General features: G+C 41.4%; 1 protein-coding gene across 4 annotated transcripts; it reads right to left on the reverse strand.

The window, feature by feature from the left end:
* Nucleotides 1-1,558: 1,558 nt before the first annotated feature.
* LOC109482580 (putative Polycomb group protein ASXL2) lies at nucleotides 1,559-21,677 on the reverse strand. 4 transcript variants are annotated; one of them, XM_019785346.1, is made up of 17 exons: nucleotides 21,484-21,677; nucleotides 19,525-19,607; nucleotides 18,409-18,411; nucleotides 16,487-16,595; nucleotides 15,924-16,047; nucleotides 14,685-14,863; nucleotides 13,228-13,357; nucleotides 12,676-12,821; nucleotides 12,269-12,302; nucleotides 11,900-11,979; nucleotides 11,330-11,513; nucleotides 10,654-10,765; nucleotides 9,455-10,214; nucleotides 8,970-9,092; nucleotides 7,081-7,200; nucleotides 6,456-6,659; nucleotides 1,559-4,456 (listed from the first exon to the last, which is right to left on the reverse strand). In XM_019785346.1, exons 1-17 carry the CDS (start codon nucleotides 21,538-21,540, stop codon nucleotides 3,053-3,055), a joined length of 3,852 nt encoding a protein of 1,283 aa, XP_019640905.1. In that variant the 5' UTR covers nucleotides 21,541-21,677; the 3' UTR covers nucleotides 1,559-3,052. The 4 variants fall into 4 exon arrangements, with proteins under 4 accessions (XP_019640905.1, XP_019640908.1, XP_019640907.1 ...); XM_019785349.1 differs by having other exon boundaries at nucleotides 21,480-21,560; XM_019785348.1 differs by lacking the exon at nucleotides 18,409-18,411.
* Nucleotides 21,678-21,897: the final 220 nt, after the last annotated feature.

Consider the following 21,897-nt stretch of genomic DNA (forward strand, 5'->3'; position numbering starts at 1 on the left):
CCTTACTGAATAAATTTGATTTGAAAATAATATCAGCATTGATGTTGCCATTATTTTCAACACACATGCGAGTAACCACACCAAGCCAAGTCCTTGCATCAGCAAGTTTATGTACAAGAATATCTCATATTTTTACAGCAGACTTGACCAGGAGGTCAAGAGCAACCAGACACATGACCCTCGACCTCTTGACCTTACACAGCAAGGGGCGCCTGCTTGCACAAATAATAACACTGCATTTCAGATGGCACTGTGCCACACCGCCGCATGTTTACATAGGCACGACTTTAGAACACTGCTTACTTCACTCTACTTCGCTTGAAACATTGAAGTTTTATAGATATAAATCGATGCCAAAAAGTCCGGATGAAAGGGGTAACATTATGCACAATGGACAAGTTGACGATATTCTATCCAGCTTGTCCATATCAAATCAGACCCAAGAATAATTTCCCCCTAAACAAATTCTGTACAGAACTTGGATCACATATTTCCCTTCTTTTTTTTCCCTTGAACAAAGTCAAATCCACCATCTCTTCTTGAAATGAACTTAACCTTCAAATTGTGTTATGATGGCTCTAAGGATGACGATAAGATATTCTCACAGTACACTCGAAAACACACCATTTGCTCGCACAAGGCTTAAATCTAAATGTAGAATACACTGATGGTTGTACACAGGTCACAGGTACATGTAAGTACATCCACACACTGGGCAGCCTTGCCAGGCTTAATACTGTAAGTTTTCATTTCATTGAAAATATGTCAATCATAGGGTTGGTCACTATATAAAATGTGCCTATATTTATAGTAGAACCTTTTCCTAGATTCTTTTACAATGTTCGAGAAAGGACATGAGACAAATTTCTATCCATAGTTCCATACTCCATATATAGGTGTTGCAAATGATAACAAATAACACGGGACACCTCCAATATACATGTACATGTACCTCTGGAACCCAAAGTATCACGAAACATGCCAGTTCCAGTGGATTCTAGACCAAATAGATTTATTATCATTCCCACTACATAGTTGTTGCTCCAAACAGAGACCCAAAATCTTTAAAACAGTCCATCCTTTAATAAGTCTTTGGTATTTGTACATGCACAAGTGGCAGAAAGAACAATTCATTTTTTTTTCCTTCAACAACTGATTGAATAGCAAAGTTCTTTCTTCCCAACCACGTGTTAGCCGTCTTGTGAAACAAATGGTTGTGGATACAGAACTTTGCTATGGTATTCAATCATTCACCGACCCAATAAAATAATTCAGTGTCAAGAACTGGGAGGACTTCTGTGGGAGCTCTCCCTATTGACTGACACTTTACCACTTTACTGATCTCAATTTGGAGGGTGAAGTACCCCACAATATGTCCACGGGGAAGTTATAATTCATCAGTTTATCTTTGAATGTGAAAATGGCTTTTTTTAGGTAAAAGTTATACCGGTAGTAACATCCAGTTTTAGTAACATTTCCCAGAAACTAGTCTCACACAGATAGTACATTGTACATTTCACACAAGAGTAGAAAAAAAACACCATGAACATTCAGAAAATACTGCAAGAAACCCTTGAAAATAAATTACTATATACAGTAACAGCATGATGCATTACAGGCAGCTGCAATACACTCCCACAGAAACAACAGGTTATACTGAATCCTTGGCCATAACATGCCTATCATATTATATACTTCAGGGCCATTTACTTCAGGGATGGACCTTTGAAAGTTCCCCTTTTGGCAACAAGAGTCAACAATACAAGGGAATAAACTTGACAATAGGATGACTCTAGAAAAAATTTGTTTTGGAAAAATTCACAATTATATCAATATATATATATACCGGTATAAAAGTATGTGCATGACACTCATCATAGTTCTTTAACGTAAGAAAAAAAGCACATCAGGACCCTGTCATCTTAGGAAATGCCTGCACACCCACAAAAGTGACTTGTTTTGCAGCTAGAGCCTGCTGTTGGCATATACAAAACAAATCATGTACAGTCAAACTTGTGCAAGTGACCACCTATACATGAGGACCACCTGGCCAATGGTGGTCCCTTCGATAATTTTTTCTATTGACTCAAACATAAAGAATCCTGTCTACAGTGACCACCTGTCCACATGGACCAGATTTTATAGGTCCCCTGAGTGGTCTTATTGGGCAGCTTTGACTAATAATCTTTTTAAACAAAATTCAGCTGTATACTATCTGTTATGTGTTCCTTCCTTATTCTTGGTTGGACCGTCAGTCAGCATTGCTTCTAATCATTGTTTTACCATTTTGCTCTCTTAGTTGAATTCATAGCTTTAGAACCTTAAAAACCTGTGTGAAAAAATGTTGCAGCATTTTTGTACATCTTCCTAAAACCAGGTCCTTTTTGCAACATTTCATCCCAATGGCATGATGTGAGCATCAACACTGTGTCAGATGTATTGTAGGTACAAGGTACACATTTCTCTAGAAAATCTGCAGACATGTAAAATAACGCTTGCAGCCTTTGTCCTTGCCAAATCAAGTGCTTGTTGTAAACATTTACAATTTTTAGTGAATCGCTGCCTCTACACAATCATCCTATTTTCCATCCATATTTTGATATTTTCAACAAGCTTTACCTTTAACATACATGTACAATAATGCAATGAAAATATCATCGCTTTTTGTATACCTCTAGCCTCCCTTACAACAGAATGGTACTATATACAGGCTGACTACACGTAGTCCATACTTGCAATGACAGAGCACGTCCGCAGAACGAACTGAGCCTGCGCAAAACCCAGATTTTTCACATTTTTGTTGGATATTTGGTCGACATTGCATCTGAATTTTGCCCATTGCAGATGATATCAGATTCTGTTCCGACACAGCATTTGAAAACTGCAGACGGGATGTCATCCTTTAATACATAAATACAAACTTAAACAAGACATTCTGCCAAAGCGCTAAGCACAATACATTGTGGGTTTTGCCAAGCGCAGTATGTTCTGCCGACGTGCTCTGTAACAGGGGGGACAACAATACTTAAATCTGAGCAGCACAAGTTCGAGGTTACTTAATGAGACAAGTAACGCACAGCCTAGACGGCCCTATACAGTCATCGTGGCAGAACGCGCCGCAGCTCTTACACATGACCATGGCCTTCAACCTACAGGAACACTTGCTCCCGGCGTTCGTAGTCGCGGCACCGTGGCCACCACTGTTGTTGGAATTTGGTCCAACGCAGTTTGCGGCGACGGTTCCGCCTGCTGCGTTCTGTACGGCAGCGACGTTGTTGGCGTTCTGTACACAGTTTGCAGCAATGTTGTTGCTAGCGTTGTTCAGGTGTTGTTGTTGTTGGTGTTGTTGCAGGCTGACCTGGTTGACGGTGATGGGGATGGCGGTGCCGCCGTTCGACGACATTGACACCAGCACCTGCTGCGGGTGGTGGTGCAGCTGCGGCGGCTGCTGCGGGGAGACGTTCACGATCTGCTGCATCACGCCGCCGCCCACGTGCACCTGGTTCGACTGGATCGACTGGATCATGCCCTGTGGGACCTGGATGTGCTGCGGGAGCGCCGCGCCCTGCGGCAGCCGAACCACGTTCGGGAACCCGACGAAGCTAACCGGGACACCGACGTGCTGGGTGTTCACGAAGCCGGGCGGCGCAGTGACACCGCTACTGTCCGCCGTTGCAGCTACTTGCACTGGAGTCAACATTCCGGCACTGTTGGACACAGGTCTGTTGACATGGGTTAGACTCGTGTCAGCTGAAAGGTTGCTTCCTTGCATGGCACACGAGGCCTGGCCGTTTTCGTAAACGCCGGCTATGACGGGTACGCTTGCGACGCTGGCTGCGCGGACATTTTCTACCTCGTTCTCGCAGAATTTGCCGGTCACAGGAGGCGCGCTGGATGCCCGCTCAGGCTCGTCCTGATTCCGCTGCCTCGCGGCAACGCTTCTGGCCTTTCCAGCGATGTCCCTCAGCTGGTGTTTCAAGGCTTGCGTGGAGGAAGACAGGAGGTAGTGGGAGGAAACCTTCGACGCTCTGAGCGTCCGGGAACCCCCGTGCGGGGGTAACGAATGCACGCTGGCCGCACTCCTCTCGCTGCTCACACTACCACTGCTCGAGATCGAGTCTGCCGGCGAACTCGCTTCCAGGAGTTTTGCCGGAAACTGGCTCGACTTCACATTGAACGCCTCTGAAGTCTGTGGTACCACCTCCAGTGTACTAGGTCTCCGTGAAGAAGTGTCTGTTGTGGTACTTATACCTGTCGGTTTATCTGAAGGCGGTTTGCCGGTTATCAGTTCAACCAACGTAATGTTCTTCATGTGTGATCTGTCGACAAGTGGCTGCGACAGGCTTTCCTCTGCCACCTTCTGTGGGGCCTGTGGAACCGAGAGCCTCGAATCTGCTGAGCCCGAATGTGCTGCTGCCTCTGTCTGGCTTGTAAGGTGCCCTGGTGTGCCTGCCACCTGGAAAGCATAACCTGATGTTACATGTCAATCTCTCACGCCTGATTAGTCACAGCTTGGTCACATAACAAGGTTATGTCTCAATCTGTCATCCGATTTGTTACAGCAAGGTCAAATGACAAGGTGTAATTTTTATGTCATCTGTACAACTTTACTACATGAGTTTGCAACATTCTGACCTTGTTACTACAGCATATTGTTTTAGATTCTAAACTTACTGTTGTTTTATTTTGTCCCAAATTTATCTTATAAAAGTGTCACTAATTCTACAATTTTCACAATCCTATAGAGCCAAGAACAAATTAATGCACCTAAATCATAATTACACAACGCATTTAAGGGTGTTCTTTGTTCCCTACGTTAGAATACACATAGTTTCAATCTTGTTCATTGAGAACTACGTTTGAAACGTTTTGCTGCTCAAGGAAAGTAGTCGGAAGACTTGATAATAACAATGTAGTTGGATACAGAAAAGGTTGCACTGAAGAGTCATCAATAGCAATAGTTTCAGTTTCAAATGTTTTGGATAGACAGTCCTAGACAAAAAAAGTAGGTCTAATTATCTGCACAGATAGCCTTCATCTGATTCTGAAACAAAAATAATCACACCAAAGAATGAAGACCAAGTTCCAACAACAATCCTACACAACTTCTTGTTCATCTCTTTACTTTCCTCACCTACAAATTACTACACAAAGACAGATGTTTTTTCAAAATAGGCTTTAATCTACACTTAGAGGACCTTTCACAAGGTGTGAACAGAACAGAGTGATTTTGTAACAGTTGTAACTTTCTTCTGTGCAAATAAACAGCAGATACAGAGAGGACATTTCAGAGATTTCAACGAGGCCTTGCCTATACTTAGTTCAATCCATTGTTGGTACAAGTGCTGCATATCTATATTCAATGGCTTTTTTTGCTTACTCCCCTATGCTCTAGCCCTACTTTCATCTCAAAACTGTTCACTGTTACAGTAACCAACAGCAATGTTCTCTATTCACAACCACAAGAGCCATGTTTTGACAACCAGTTATAATTGCATGCACTGATGAAGATGACAGAGGGTCATCTAAACATGGTTGTGAGTAAAGAATATTGCTTTTGAATCATTCACCAGCTGGATGAAATTAATCACAGATAGCACAGTACCCTTTTGGTAAGTTGTGATATTATAGGATTTGAGTAACCTGAAGCCACAGCTTCAACTTACGACAGTTTGACTCCTTTCAAATCGATATAAATAAGGTGCTTGGCAGTTAGGAAAAACTTTCCGTACTTTTTTGGACTTAGTCTTATGGCGTAGTTGAACCTATTCAAAGATGGTCACAACCCACATATTTCAAACACTTTGATCAGCTGCCATGCACCTTTCGAACTACTGAAAATGCCACTACCGGTAGTTTCTGTCACTATTCGTGACCTACATGATTACAATTCATGGACAATAGGGCAAAAACATACATAGCAAATTTGTATTTCATCAAAAGTGCAAAAAATTATCATATTTCATCCTAAAACTGTATGGTGGGATTGCCCTTTGACATTACTGCTACAGGAATTAAAATCTGCTGTTCATTTGCGAGGGCCTGAGTTAAAGTAGTGAACAGTACTGAAATAAAGTTGCAACATCTTGTGAGAGGTGGAAAACTATGCACTAAACAGGTTGGAGACTTTTGAAGACATTCTTGGGGAAGGATATATTGCTTCCAGTGACTACCCTGTTAGTTGAAGGAACTTGGTACTCCAAATGAGCAATGCAGTCAAATAACTCCATGCATGCGTTCACACTGAGCTTGTATTTTAGTCAAGTCACCAGATAACAAGTTCATAAAATCTCAGCATTCATTTTTTTCAAACTTGATTGAAACGTCCACGACCACAAGTGAGAGAAAAAGTATGATGATAATAATAAGAAGAACGTACAAAAATATACAGAGAGAAAAGCGCTATTGTAATAGTTTGGTATTTATACATGCAAGACAGGCACAATGATGACAACCTGATGCGTGAGCTGCACGGACGACCCGGGTGCAGAGAAGGGTACCGTAGTCTTTGGTTCCGTAACCGTGGCAACAGTGTGACCTGCCGCCGCCGCAGACGTGGACAGTTGCTGGGGCGTGGCCACCCTGGGTTGCCCGGGTGATGACGACATCAGCCCTGTCCGGTTTGGAGAGGTGGGAGACACGTGTAGAGCTGCTCCAACCTGTGGGCACACGGGAAACCATTGTTAGGGGTTTACGGTAGCCTCTACCAGGCTTCAGATGTGGCTGGAAAAAGTAGAAATTGGCCAAATACATGTAGAGAGATACTAGCAGTAACATGCCAGAGGAGTTGGTCTGCTAGAGGAATGGCAAACTGTACTCTTTCAGCGGACCAACTCCCCTGGCATGTTATCTGCCTATTTGGCCAATTTCTACTCTGTCCAGCTGCTTCTGAAGCCTGGTAGAGGCTAGAGTTATGTGTCCTTTAACCTCTATGTCACGTGACTTTCCTTTTGCTAGCCTATTAAACATGGTTGATGCAATCTGAAAGCTACTCCAGCTGAACTATTTTATAATGCGTAAGAGCTTAATCCTTGTACTACAATACAATACAAGTGCAAACATGACAAGACTGATCCTTACCGGAGCCTGCAGCTTGCCCTGCATCTGTGTGTGGGTCCTGGCCTGCAGCTTGGCCTTGGTCTGGGCCTTTATCTCAGCCAGGGTCCTGGTACGGCCTTGTTGATTCGCTGCTCTCAAGGCCTGGAAGGGGAGGCATTATTATGTACCTTTGTCATTTCTTCTTATTATTATTATTACTTTGTTTTATTGTTTCATTTTATGTGTAAAGAAAGGGCTGATAAGTTTCATAACTTTTTTGCCCAATCCTCGAAAAATAAATGTGAACTAGAAAGGCCAATATTTGCTTTGGAGCAAATACAGCGATGGGTTCACCACATTTTACGACATGGCAGGGAAAGAATGAGAAACACAAGGGAAAACAATGATTTACATTGATATAACTATAATATGAAGTAAAATACAACTAAAACAACAGTTAGATAGCTATTCCCTACTTTATTGGTTTGGATTTTTAATTGCATAATGCAAACTGTTGATTTTCAAAATAAAAAAAAAGTACCATGCCCCGCATTCCAATGCTGGAGCAGGAAAGCTTGAAATCCCTACCAAAACACTTGAATACAAACATACTGTCAGTATGGAAATGCTCTGTGCAGGTGTTAATCAAGTTAAATCCCAACAGCCAATCAGCAAGAAATGCTCTGTGCAGGTGGAAATGCTCTGTGCAGTCTGTTAATCAAGTTAAATCCCAACAGCCAATCAGCAAGAAGAATAGAGGAAAGCTGCATGCCTATTGGTTGATGCCCTGCATTCCATTGTGATGACTCATGCCCAAACGTGGTAAACAAGGCACACTAACACAGTAATACATTTGCTATAACACAGCCAAAAAACTCAAATAAAACCATTCTAAAAGCCTGTATCACAATAATTTAAAAAACGCCTAGGGGTATTTGCCCACTGTACCTCCATACCAAATTTCAGGACCTCGGGCCCTAAAATGAAGAAGCTGAATCCATTTAAAAAATGGCAGGAGAAGAAGGAGAAGGAGGAGAAGAAACATCAGAAAAAGCAATATGGGTGTGGTGTGGTGAACCCATAATAAAATAAAATAAGGGGAGGCAGACTCTTAATGTGGTTGACACCGTACATGTGCATCCCGGGAGTACATTCATATCATTGTACCAGCAAACCTGGTTTCAAGAGCCACCAAAGGACTGAGGACATCCCAGTAGCCAGTAATGTCAAACCTATACAAGTGACCACCTCTACATACAGACAGCCTGGCCATTGTGACCACTTTTTGACTCAAGCATGAAGAATCCTGTCTACAGTGACCACCCGTCTGCATTGACCAGATTTTCTTGGTCATCTGAGTGGTCTTCTTGGGCAGTTTTCACTGTGCCAAGCTATTGCTCTATCTCTATCCTCTCCTTGGTGCTGAATAGCTATCATCTATGACATTACTTGTATCTAAGATTTACTAACAGCTGTTTCCTTTGTTTTGGATGGCCTTGACGAGATTGCCAGAAAAAAGTGAAATTCTAGCAACCACATGAGACCTTATCGACACATTATCAATAGACCTTAACAACAACCACATGAGCTTTAAGGCTGCATTAGTATCATAATTAGCTTTTTACTCTGTACATAATGATATTTGATAATTTTTGTACATAATTAATTCTGTGTATAATTTTTACCGAATTGTATATTTCACGTCTACTGATTTTTGATGACCAATGTTTATTGTTTGACTTGGTTTCGTATTGTTTTGTATTATCATTTCAGGTTTGGGAGGACAACTTGTAAAGGCGTTGATACACCTGTTTTGTCCTCCCTTCCACTTGTTTTTGCATGTGGTACATTCAAATAAAGAAATAAAGAGACATGCTCAGCAGATAACACCCCACCTCTTCTCATACAGGATTCATACATTAGTTACCCACCTGTGTCTGTGCTTTGATCTGTGCCAGGGTTTTCGCTCCCCCTTGTTGTTTGGCAGCGGTCTGGGCCTTGATCTGGGCCAGCGTTCTGGTCTGTCCCTGTACTGGTCTTCCTACCACTTTAGCCTACACAGAAAGGAAACATTCATCAGTACAGGGTGACACCACAGTGTATTGAACATGTATTCTAAATGTACATCCGAGGCTGTAAGGTAAGGAAATTGTACATTATGGTGGTTAATCTCATTTACAAATGCTAAATTTCAAGTCAATCCATTGATCTAAAGTGACATAAATCCAAGTTGGAATTTTTGCTGTCTTTTTAATGAATATCCTAAAATTGAGACTCCAGGATTCTACCAGCAGAGATCCCAATCAGAGTTTCGGTTGATATAGACTCCAATCCAGACCTCTACTGGTAGAATTGCAGATTCTGCCAGAGCGGAGTCTCTACCAATGAGATCACACAGACAGCAGTAAGTCATTACCTGAGTCTGTGCCTTGATTTGTGCCAGTGTTCTCGGCTGCGAGACCGGCTTCTGCGGCGCCCCTATAGACGGCTGGGTCAACTTTGGCCTCTTCTCCGGCACGATCTGTTTAACCATTTCTACTTTCCGTTTCGCCGTCGGCTCCCCGTAAAGCCCGTGTTGCTGTGACGCCCCCTGTTGTTGCGCCACGGCTCCGGACTGGAGCGCCGTCGGTTCAAGACCTGGTGAAAAACCAGGCATGGATGTCCTAGAAAAAGTCTCCGCTGAGCACAGAGTCTGTTGTGAGTGGCTTGATGATACAGCAGCTTTTTGTGACGCCGCAGATGACGTCGCAGAAGAGGGTATTTTCTGGTGGGTGGGGCTTTTCTCATGTACAGAGGAGGAATGGTGACGCTGAGACTGGTGCGCTTGTCTCTGGTGATGATGATGATGATGACTCGAAGAAGAAACGTGGCCTGGCTTCTTGTGATGATGATGAGAAGACAGCGCCTTTTGACCAATAGCAGCCAGGCTGGCACTTGCGGATCCGGTCGCCGCTGCCATCTGATTGGCTACGGACAGCGAGGTGTGCTGTTCAGCGGGAGATTTCTGTGCAGCCATGATCAGCGACTGGGCTACAGACAGAGAGCGGAGTCCACTAGTGTAAGAGGTTCCTGACAAAGCAGTGTTTAGCAAGCCTGCGGTCGGTATAGAGAGGTCCTGTAGCAGGGAGGCAGTGCTGGGGATGGGCTTCTGTTTCTTGGAAGGAGAAGACTGTGGGCTGAAAAAGAAAAGAAACACAACTTTTAAAGTACAGATACTTATTAGATAAATAGATAAACTACATGTAGAAAGGTAACATCTGCAAAGAAAATGCATGTTTACTTTCACATGGTCTAGCATAGCAAACTACTGCTCTGTTAATTCTTCTTCAATCACATCAAACTCTGTCCTGCTACATAATGTAACCCAACACCAAAGGTGACAGATGTCTGGTCAAGGTCATGTTTGGGGAAAAAATAGAGCAAAAACAATATGTTTTCCTTCTGTAAAAATTCCATTATTTTTATTTAGTCCCTGAAAGTCGTGAATGCTACTTGAATGTCTGGCAGTTATTAAAATCTATCCAGCTACATTAAATGTTCTGTTGTGTTTTCACAGAGCACATTTTCACATTTCAGTTTTAAATTTGGGACCGAGATTTACAGGTTGGTCCTAACCTGTTCTGTCCCCAGAAGGCTTCATAGTGTTTCTCCTTCCAGGGGTCCAGCTTGGCCCTCTCCTTCTCCTCCTCCTGCTTGAGGCGCAGCTGCATCTCAGGTGTGAACTCACCTGGACAGAAAGGAAACACCTGGGGGTCAAGGGACCACACCATTAAGAGACAGACAGGGAGAGCTGTCTCTTACACAATGGACCAAACCATTCCAAAAACTGAGCATATATTTGTACTGGGCATTAACCTTTTGACTTAATTGATTTCGAACAAAAACCCTGCTTTAAATTGTGTTGATATGTAACCATCGCGATTGACATTATTGAACATGTATAATGTAATAATAACTTATTACGTTGGTTTTACTGTACAGACTGTAAATTCGTACATTTTGGCACAATTAAGTTTGAAATTTGGAATTAAGTTTAATTTGAAATTAAGTTTTTACTGCAAGGACAATTTGCTCCATGTTTTATGAATATGCTGTATATTACTAGTGTACAACAGTACCTTACTTTACTTAGGCAACCCTATACATATAACCCTGCAACAGTACACCACAGTAAAAAAAGTACATGGCTCCAATTTTGGGCACACAAAAGTGCATAAAAATTCTGCTTCCAGTATTCCCAGCCCCAAGTTCTTTCTAGAAGCCCCGAGGATCCCCTCCCATCACATCTTACCATCGGCAAGCCTCTCCTTCCAGTCCAGACAGGCGCGTGTGAAGAACTCGTTGCTAAGCGCGGTGCTGCTGAGCTTGACGGTCCCGTCCCCACCGATCTGACGGTCGCACTCGGGCAGCTGCAGCAGGAGCTGGTACTGGTAGGACGGCGGCAGGCTCGCAAACGTGTGCTTGTTTACTAATGCCTGGGAAGGAAGGAAATAAAAGTTCATTATACCTATTATAGGGATCAATGTTGTATTGTGTGTTTTCTGCAGTGTGATCAGACAGTGGCAGGCTTGCAGAAGTGCGCTTGTTCACCAACACCTGGGCAGCAGCAAATAAAGTGAAAAAAGGAAAGTAATCTAGGAGCATTTTCACTCAATGACCTTAATGAACAGTTGAGATACTCTTCCACTGGTCATGTACTACAGTATATGCAGGTACATGTACATGTCAAATTTTTACCATGGCCACATTCTTTTTTCTATCTGATCATGGCACAAAAGGATAGCAATGAAAAAGGTCTCAAAAAAAATATTGCCATCTGTATTTATAAGATATAAAACATTAAATTTTAACAGTGACTTACTCTTAGGTTGGTGTTGACAAAGATGGAGTCTGGAGTTTCCACATCAATATTTCCTGATTTGGTCAGGTCAATAGGAGCAGCTGAAACAACAAAACAGAATATGTTATACAAGATTGTATACCTTTATGCTATGAGTTTCCCAATGTGCAATATCAATAGTCTTTCAGCTTGAAAATGATTGGACTTTTACAGATATAAAACATGTATTTCCTCAACTAATAAACACCTTTAGCTGATGTAAGTGGGCAAAAATACAGCCACGTAGAATGCATTCTTATTAATGTGACTATAAAGTATCATTACCATTAACTTGGTGTCCTTCAAATAACATGTTATGTACTAGAGGAAAATTGGTCTGATCTTTCTTACCAGGTGGAAGCTTTTTCTGAGATCTTCTTCTTGGCTGTGGAAAAAAAAAATCAAATTATTTGTGTTGGAAGTAAAGGGTTGTTAATTAATCTACCAATGGAAATTTATTTATTGCAAGATAAATTTTGAATATATTGAAAAGTTTATTGCAAATTCTTGCCCGGAGGCTAATTGCAAATTACAAAACATAAAAGAACAATGAAACAGAGTATAAAATAACTAAAGTCTATGCGATAAAGGTAGCTGTCTAGAACTATGTCTAAAACTATATGTCTGAAGGGTTTGACTTCTCTTCTGTAAACCAATATAGTAACATCTTTGTAAAATCCCCAAGGGTAATATAATTAGATTTCTGCAGATATTTTGTATACAGGTCTCCTCCTCTTGCATATTACAGGCATTATTACCTTTCTGCTGAGCCCAGGAAGCGAGGACAGTAGCGATGTTAGAGTGGGTGCCTGGGATGTCTGGGACTGGGTACTGGCCGTGAGGCTGGACAGGGTGGAGCTTGCCGACGTGTACTCCTTAAACGAGGGAAACTGACTGGAGGAACCTGCAAGAAAGGGAAACACAACCACTGAGAACAACTCTGGCTTTAGTGAGCACCTGGGCTCGAAATACATGTACTGGATGCATATGCTCCTTAAATTAGTGCAGGTAAAATTGGAGCAGTGCAAGTATTTCTTACTACCTAACTACCTACACCTAACCTGCACTGGTCCGTGTACTGGGTATATGCAGGTTAATTGTGCAGGTATTTTTGATGTCTACCTGCATCTAACCTATACTAGGTTTATGCCTTTTTGGAGCAGGTAAAATTGGATAAATTATGATTATCTGCACCTACACTGGTCCATGTACTGGGTTTATATACAAAGTGGACTTTTATTTGCTGTTTTGACCTATGACGTATAAAAGAAATAAATTTTGAAATAAATAACAATGGTTTCTGCACTAACCTGCTGCATCACCAGGTGGAGTGACAGGCTTGAGGATGAGTCTGGGGATGTCCTTGGATCCCTTCTTCCTCCTCTTGTGGGAGTGCTTCATGCCATGCTTCAGGGAGCGCTTGCTATGGTGATGGTGATGCTAAAGAAGTAAAAAAAAAAGATATTATTTTAGTGATGTCAACTGTACATGCATCGTAATGTATGGGCTAGCTAATGCAACTTCCAGGAATATTGCATCACACATGTACAGTCAAATCTGTGACACCTCTATACAAGCCAAGGACCATTTAGTCAGTATGACCATTTCTGGGTGGGTGGTCCCATAGAATAGGTTAGATAATTTTTCACAATTATATCTCTATAGACAAATGTCCACATAGACCGGATTTCCCCTAAGTGGTCTTCTTGTGCTCTCCAAGAAGAGTTGATTGGGAAGATTGTGACCTTCTATGAACCATTTTCTGACAACCAGTCCAATCAATGATGGCCTATTGGATACTGTCTTCGCAGTTGGCTACAACTTTGCCACCAAAAGACCTGCTTGGAGATCAGTCTTTAGTTTTGGGGCAGTTTTGACTTCAAACAATGCAGCTATCAGACCAATTACTCCAACTAACGTTGTTGAAAAGCAACTTAGAGACACAGACTGTTCTGCCTAAAGCTATCTACGGCAAACAGCTGAGTTATGAAAGAATGATCACTTCATTTGCTTCCCCTGCTGTCGGCATCGATGGGCTTCTCAGCGGCTCATCCCGTGTGCGCCCACCCATCAGCGTCAACCTGAATCAACTACGGCGAGACTCGGATGTCAGAGTAAATACAGAGGCCGTCAGTTATCTTCAAACTTTGCCGAGCACTGACGTCAATTCGTTTGGCTGCCTCCCAAGTCAAGAAAAGTCCTCAGGCAGTGGCGTGTACTACAACTGTATCACGTAACGTTGACAGGCACCTTGTAAACGTTGGTGGCAATTTCACTGCCAAAAGCAATTTGCTATGAAGTGTTACTATAAAACAACTGTGACAGTGATATACCGATAACCCGGAAATTCCCTCCCCCGCTCAAAAAAAATTGCAATGCTTTTTTCTGTGCTGTATTTGGGAATCTTTGGGAACCTAGTAAACTTTAGAAAAAAAGATACCAGAAAAAAAGGCCCCATAATATATTGATACCAAAAAGAAAGGCTAATGCCAGAGTAAAGGTAATAAAATGCCTACAAATATGTCAAAAATTAGCTGCAGCCTAAACCTCTTCCAGGAGAGTAGGGTGGAAGAGGCTAGAAGAAACACAACTTGCAATTGCTATGTGAATATCCTACATGTACTTAGCAGCTAAAGCAGAAAACATAGAGAAATAAAAAAATAACCTTGCTATATACGTTTATGTGAGGCTCCTACTTTGCTGTAACTGATTCACAAGGCGGCTACTACAGAGTCACAAACATCCCAGAAACACATCTGAAACCCACCTTGCTATGTGAAGATCCCACCTTGCTGGGACTGAGGTTGCTGGCACCAGGCTGGTAGGAGGTCCCGGGGATGGCAGTGTAGGAGTGCTCATGGTGCTGTCTCATGGCGGCCGCTGCTGGCGTGTTCAGGATGGCGGTGGCCGCGGCTAGCTCATCTTCGGGGAGTTTCACACACAAAACTGTCAAGAGAAATTTAGCCACCAATTTATAAAGAGAGATATACAATTGTCTAACGCACATTTCTAAAGCATGTTGGCAGAACGTATTGTGCCAGCGTGAAACACAAGTTTTTATGACTTAGGTTGGATGCCTGTATCAGAATTTTACCTTTTACAAACAACATCTTTTTTGGGCCAACATTTGACAGCTATGGACAGGATGTCACCTTAAATACATGAATACAACCTTCGTGCAATGAATAATATAAACTGGTTTCTCACAGGTGAAATACGCTCTGCTGACGTGCACATTTCAATACTGGTGTCACCACTGGTGTAACTGTGTCAAGTTGCTGTCCATATCCATTAACCTTTAGCACACTGAAGTAGCCATTTGGCTACCAGTTCCCTATTGGCATAGTATTGCTTACCAGATTACAGGCACAAATGTCAGGTTGACACATTTACCCAAGAATCTAGATCTGGCGGTAAAAGCCGTTAATCCTGGCCAAAACTGTTCCCTTGGCCCCACCGTGACTGGGTCATTGTCTTATTATCACCCCACCAACAAGTGTGAACAATGGAACTGACATTCCAAGTCTAATGACCTGGGGGGCTTTCCCACAGGGCAAGGTACTAGTGCACTGATGCAATCTTCAAGCCAAGATATCAGTCGGGGGTTAGATTTTGTTGGTCTTGTTTGCTGCCTTTCTTTAAAATCTACATTTCTAGAGTAGTAGTTGCAATTACTCCCTAGAGCAAGGACAAGAATGGTAGGAAAGGTCAAAACCTCTGCTTTGGAGAGTAACATTTACGTCAACATGGACATGTGATATCCACTGTGACACAGCCGTATATAACTCTGAAGTAAAGTCGAACTGTCATTTCTAACACAAAAATTGGACTTACCCAAGTTGGGGTCCAAAGTATGGCTTGGAACTTACAGTTCAGCCTTGCATCAGAATTACTACCGAGCTCATTACACAGATGACTCCAAGCTAAGCTGTAGGTAACACTTATTGCCAGCCAGCAGGATAATTTGAGCATTTCATAATGAAACAAAGGTAAAAAATCCTCTCACCTTTCCTTTTCTCCTTCCCTTTGATAGGAGCGGCCTGTCCGTCGCTGACACTCGTGTCTGTTTGGCTGGACTCTGGCTCTGAGTCGTCCTGGTAAAACCGCTCCACTCCCTCCGGAAGATCGCTCTGGGACAAACATGACAAAACATGATATGAACGGCCCTAAAGTGCTTGCTTCTTCCAAGATATCATATCTGGAACCATGTCTGTCTAGTTCTGTGCATGAATAGGTTAGAATCAGGCACGGTTTTGGACAGTCTCCGCATATCCACGAGCATAGATTTGCTCCAGGCACAGTTCAGGGTATGTGTGAATTACCCAGAACCGTGCCTGAGCATAGTTCTGGATAAAGCACAGTTCTGGATACATTCACACAAAACATATTACATCTTACAAGAGGTGGCACCCCGTCTATATTTTTCAAATGCTGTGCCAGAATAGATATCGTCAGCAATGGGCAAAACGAATGCCTGGCCATGAAAAATCTGGGTTTTGCACAGGCACAGGTACATTCTCCCAACATGCTAGTCAACCCCTGACATACACTACTAAGACATTGCTTTACCTTGAGTCCATACACCCCCATCTTGCCAGCCACCTTGTAGAACAGGCTGTCCTCCCCACGAGAGTTGGAGTGTAACATGGCGTTCAGACAGGCCAGGGGGGTGGTTCCACTGTGGGGAGGGGGGCATCATCAATCATCAAGCTTTCATATTTATTAGCAAACATGTCTCTATACTTCCCACCAGAACATACTAACAGCATTGATATATTCATACATAATATCCTTGAAATAATTTAACACTAGCACTATCATTACTGTTCATAGTATGCTTCCCTATAGGAGAAAAATACAAAGTTTTCTCTGTAAAGCTGTTTTGACAGTGTAAAAATACTAGTAGTAGTAGTAAATCTGAAAATCTCACATGTTCTTGTAATCTCATCAAAAACAATGTCTACCTTCATCTGTCATACAAGTCAGGTGTGATGTTCTCCACAGTAAGGTTTGTGATGATGCATATTCCTGATCCCAAGCATTTTTGGATGCTACTTGTATTAATTATTGAAAAATTCTGTACTATGAAACATCATTAATTTGTGCGAGTATCTGAGTGTGATTGTGTGTCATGGAATAATTATTTTACAAAAAAAAGCTTTCCAAAATCCAAACCATTCATTTTCTCTACTCCCTGTCACTACTTGAAATGAAAACATGACACTATAATAATTTAAATAGCATATCTGTATACCACCATTTATCATTCATACATCTAGGATATATGTCTTAAGTTTATGTGTTATAGATGTACATGTGTACATGTAATAAAGCCTTATAAATTACATACTGTCATAGAGATGATTTTTTTGCAGTCATAATGAAACTGTAAAATGAAAAAGTACACAATTTGCTATAAAAGTTTTGGCAGCATTTGCTTACCCTTCTTGTACCTGTACCTGTATTAACCATGATATGACTGTGCAAGTCATACACAAGCCTTATTTTTTTGTGCCTTTTCTAGACTAGTATAGGAAAAACTACATACTACCTAGGGTGGGGCACTCGCTGCACTCAAAGCTCTACTTCTATAAGTGCCCACTGCACATCTGCTTAGTATTGCTGACCAGCATAGCAATTTTTTTTGCAGAGATAGGAAGTACCTTGAAGCAACTGATGAGTAGACTATGTATAGAATGTGTGGTAACACTTTCATACATGATAACATGTGCCAATTTCAGATGTCAGAGTTGACAGAATGGCAATGATTTCTGCCTACACAAGTTATATTGCAATGGAACACTAATAATATTGTATGTGTAACAGGAAATTCAGAATGCTCTTACAAGGAACGCAATAATTAACCAAATTTCAATTTAAAAAGGAGTCCATTTTGAAATTATTATGCTTTACATTTACATGATATATGTATGTCCTATCGAAAGCTTGTAGTAGTTGTACCCGATGACTTGAACATTGACTAACTATGGTGTTAACAAAATTGTACACTATAGCACTTGCTGGATGAAAAGCAACATTTCACTTTCAGTTCCATACATACTTAATACTCGTAAAATTATTTATGCACAGGTCCAGACCTGAGCATCTTTACCTGAACAAAGTAAAAAAACATTTTTTTTGTATGCTTAAAAGACAGATTAACAGCATCTCAAAAAGGCTTGCCTCATCCAACGTTTATTTTATTATATTATTATTCATATTATAATCATAAGTCATCATGGAAAAAAGTCAATGAGGATCCTCTCCAAACAGAGGTTGATGCTGAATATTGTGACCTTATCATATGCCCCGATTTTGGGGGTAAAGCAGACAAAAAATGATGCAATGATAAAGAAGGTCACAATTTTCCCCAACAACATCTGCTTGGAGTCAGAGTAAGATACTAAAAGAGGACTCATCCCAAAGATTCTTTCATCCAGCAACGTGCTCTACACTACCGACTGTCCAACCCTGCAGGTATGTCCTCTTACCTTCTAGACATGTCCACAAGCACGACACAGTGTGTGTTGAACAGACAGAAAATCACAGGTCCATTAGAAAACAGAAAAAATCACGAGGCACCATGGCAATAAAGAAATACACCACAATTTCACAAGAAATATCCAAGGAAAATGGCAGAAAAATCAAAAGAGACTTGCAATAAAAATCACCACAAAATACACATCAAATCAAATCATGTAGGAAACAAGTAGGTAATCATATTAGGACATTTAGTGAGATAGCTTGACTGGGTAAGACAGTTGCAGGAAGAGATGTGCTATGTCTAGACTACAGATGACTAGAGAGCTCACGTTTGCAGTGATCATGCAGATGCCAATGCCATCTACAATCTACATGTACCTACATTTTGTAGTGCCCCCCCCCCCTTTCTGGCACACAGTCTAGCATCTATGTTACATGTGTGCTTGGTTTATTTTTGCAGGTGAACTTTCTACATGTATATGCAAGGTAGATGGGTCCCGAGGGAGTTTTCCTGTCAACTTGTTGATGAATGTTCATTATAATATTGAATTGTAAATTCTTTACTAACATTAATTTTATAAAAAGCGTTTATTGGCAATGATAGTATACATGTTTTTACAACTAATGGTCCGACGCAGGCAGAATCAGCTGGTGATGGTTGTCCCACAAATAAAGAAAGTTACATTTTGATCATTATAAATTAATAATAATATATAAAGCATCGATTACATAAAAATTCATCTTCATAAGACTTTGACTTCATTTAGATCCACAAAAACATGATACTGGTTAGGCACAAGATATCTAGGTCTTAGATAACAGCCTCTCCTTGTGCACATTGTTGTACTGTACTTCACTTCAGGGACAGAACATTTCAGATCCTTGGAATCAACAATGAGCCATCACTAGTCTAATGATCAAATTTTCAAAATGGATGTCCTGACTCCTGGTGAGTGTAGAAAGAAAAAAAAAGTGGCTGATTGTTAAAAACTGTTAGAGTAAGTAGCGTACATGGAAAAACTAAGTGCTACATGGAAAAACTAGCTAGCAAGCAGCATGACAAGGCAGATTTTAGTGCCAGATCGTTGTTGATGTTACCAAATTCCAGGAAACTGTACACGTACTTGATTTCCTTCAGTCCCTCTTCCTGGATGATCCTAAGAATCTCCTTGTGACTCATGGGCGTCTTGGGGTACTTCTCAAGGGCCTGTGTGAGAGAAAAGTGGTTGTCTTAGACTCAAGGTGCCAAATTCTTGCAAGAAATATTACATGTAACATTGTACATCACATGTACAACCTCCAGGGCCTGCTTGAAGTACTCATCTTTAACTCAATGCTTCAAACTCAAGCAAGCAATATTATGCACATACTCTCCAAGCACAGATTGTTGGAGAACATGCTTATCCTTCATAATCATATGCCCTGTTTCTTGTCTGCCCAATTTACTAGGGAAGGGCGGACAAAAAACAGGGCATATGAAGGTCTTAGGATAAACAGGTCACAATTTTTCCTGCCTTATCTCTACTTAGAAAGTGTGTATTACATGTACATGATCACAACCTTGTGACATCCATACACATGTAGTTGATTTCACTGCAGCGCTCATACAAACAATCACTGTTTTTGTTTACATCAATTTTTCTTGACAGGCAGTCCGCTATGCAAATCATTGGGAGGGCAGGCAAATCACTGCCACCCACTTTTTTGCCTACCACTCCCTAGCCTAACCATGACGTGATGGAGTTTGCTTGTAATTAACAATTAAACAATTACATGTCCTCATTCAATCACTCCATGTTATATATATATATTATACATATGCTTACAAGTGATAACATGGAAGCTTTTAGTTTTAAATATGAATGTGATACATCGATATTGAAGTAGGTACATGATGTTGTATTCATCAGTATGACTCACATCTTGGCAATGACTCAAGAGGGAGTCTGACTCTACTGAACATGACATACATGTACAAATGTATACACAAGAAAACTGTTACTCAAGTCAAGGAAGTTAAAGCAAGATTTTGATGGAGTAACAGTTTCCTTGAGTATCTCATTACCTAAGTCTATCCTTCATCGACGTACATGTACTGTACATGTACAAATGTACCTTTCACACACAGGTAACTATTGTCAAGGATACCTTAATCATGCATACATGTTTGCTGGTTGTAGTGACTGTGTTGATACATAGAAAAATTAAAAAGTCCCCTGGCCAACTATTTTGTATAACATGTTATATCACAGTTTCAATTTTTCACATTGCCATACTATATATTTTTTGTGCACCACCACCGGTCGCACCAGGGTACTGCCCCCCCCCCCTTTATACATTGTGATCAGTGAGGGGTTTTGTCCAGAAATCCATAGATGTAGATGTAGATGTAAACCCTATGCAATGGAATGCCACCACAGCACTACTATTGATAGCTTGCTGGTGGTGGGTTCCAAGAAAGAGCTGCCATTGTACAATATTTGCATTTCCCTTGTTGGAATCTGTCTATTCCAATCACTGTACACAGCAGATGAACTGGGCCACTAAACCGCCATCAATCAAATCTGAGTAATTCTGGTATATGTCCTATTTTCATATTCTTTTATATACACATACACTTCACATTTCTAAAACTGGCATCATCATATTCTATTTTGATTTCCACAAATTTTTAAGACTCCCAACACTTTCTCATTTCGTTAATCTGTGCATTTCGTGTTTGCCAAAAAAAAAAAAAAAGCTGGTACAGTAATTTTCTAAGAAACTGTGGACACTACAACAAGCTAGGCCCACCTCACCATGCACCAACATAATTTTTTGCACAGACAGATTTTTCAACGGCAACTCTTCCACAGTAAAACATATACGATGACGATCCAAACTACAATCCCGGATACAATCTCTTGTATTACAAAGGAAAGGCCACGAAAATACAAAGTAGTGCACAACAGACGCCTGTGTACATGTACCCCGACGCGAAGGTACATCGTCGATGTAATTATTGCACCACGCTGAAAAGATTTGGGCCCGCCTTTGCTTTGTGTGACCCCTCTAACTCGAGGTGTCACCACAAACTCACCCACCATTTTGGCGGCTTCGGCCCACGTCCGGCCTTTCTTCTTTCTCGATTTCTCCCTCATAGTTGCTTGGAGTGTTCAGGAATGTACCGATGTGGACAAGGAGCACCGCTCGTGCGAAATTTCCTGGTAAAACAGGAAACTATACTCCTAAAATCGGACGCTTCTGACCCAGGTCCGCCATTTTGAAAGCCAACTATATAATCATGTGACCATCTCATTAATTTTCGGGTCTACTCGGAGATTTTGGGACAAAATGACGATTTCGCAGAAACAAGCCACGATTTACATTCTTTTCATGCATATTCTCCATATCATACCATTTTGAAGACCTTTCGGCTGCTTGCTGTCCCAACCAACTTAGATTAAGCCAAAAAATATCGGTTTTACCAACAGGTGACCTTTGACCCTCCGTGCTTC

The sequence above is a fragment of the Branchiostoma belcheri genome, unplaced genomic scaffold (genome assembly GCF_001625305.1).
Source record: "Branchiostoma belcheri isolate BF01 breed outbred unplaced genomic scaffold, Haploidv18h27 scaffold6, whole genome shotgun sequence".
NCBI classification, from domain to species: domain Eukaryota; kingdom Metazoa; phylum Chordata; class Leptocardii; order Amphioxiformes; family Branchiostomatidae; genus Branchiostoma; species Branchiostoma belcheri.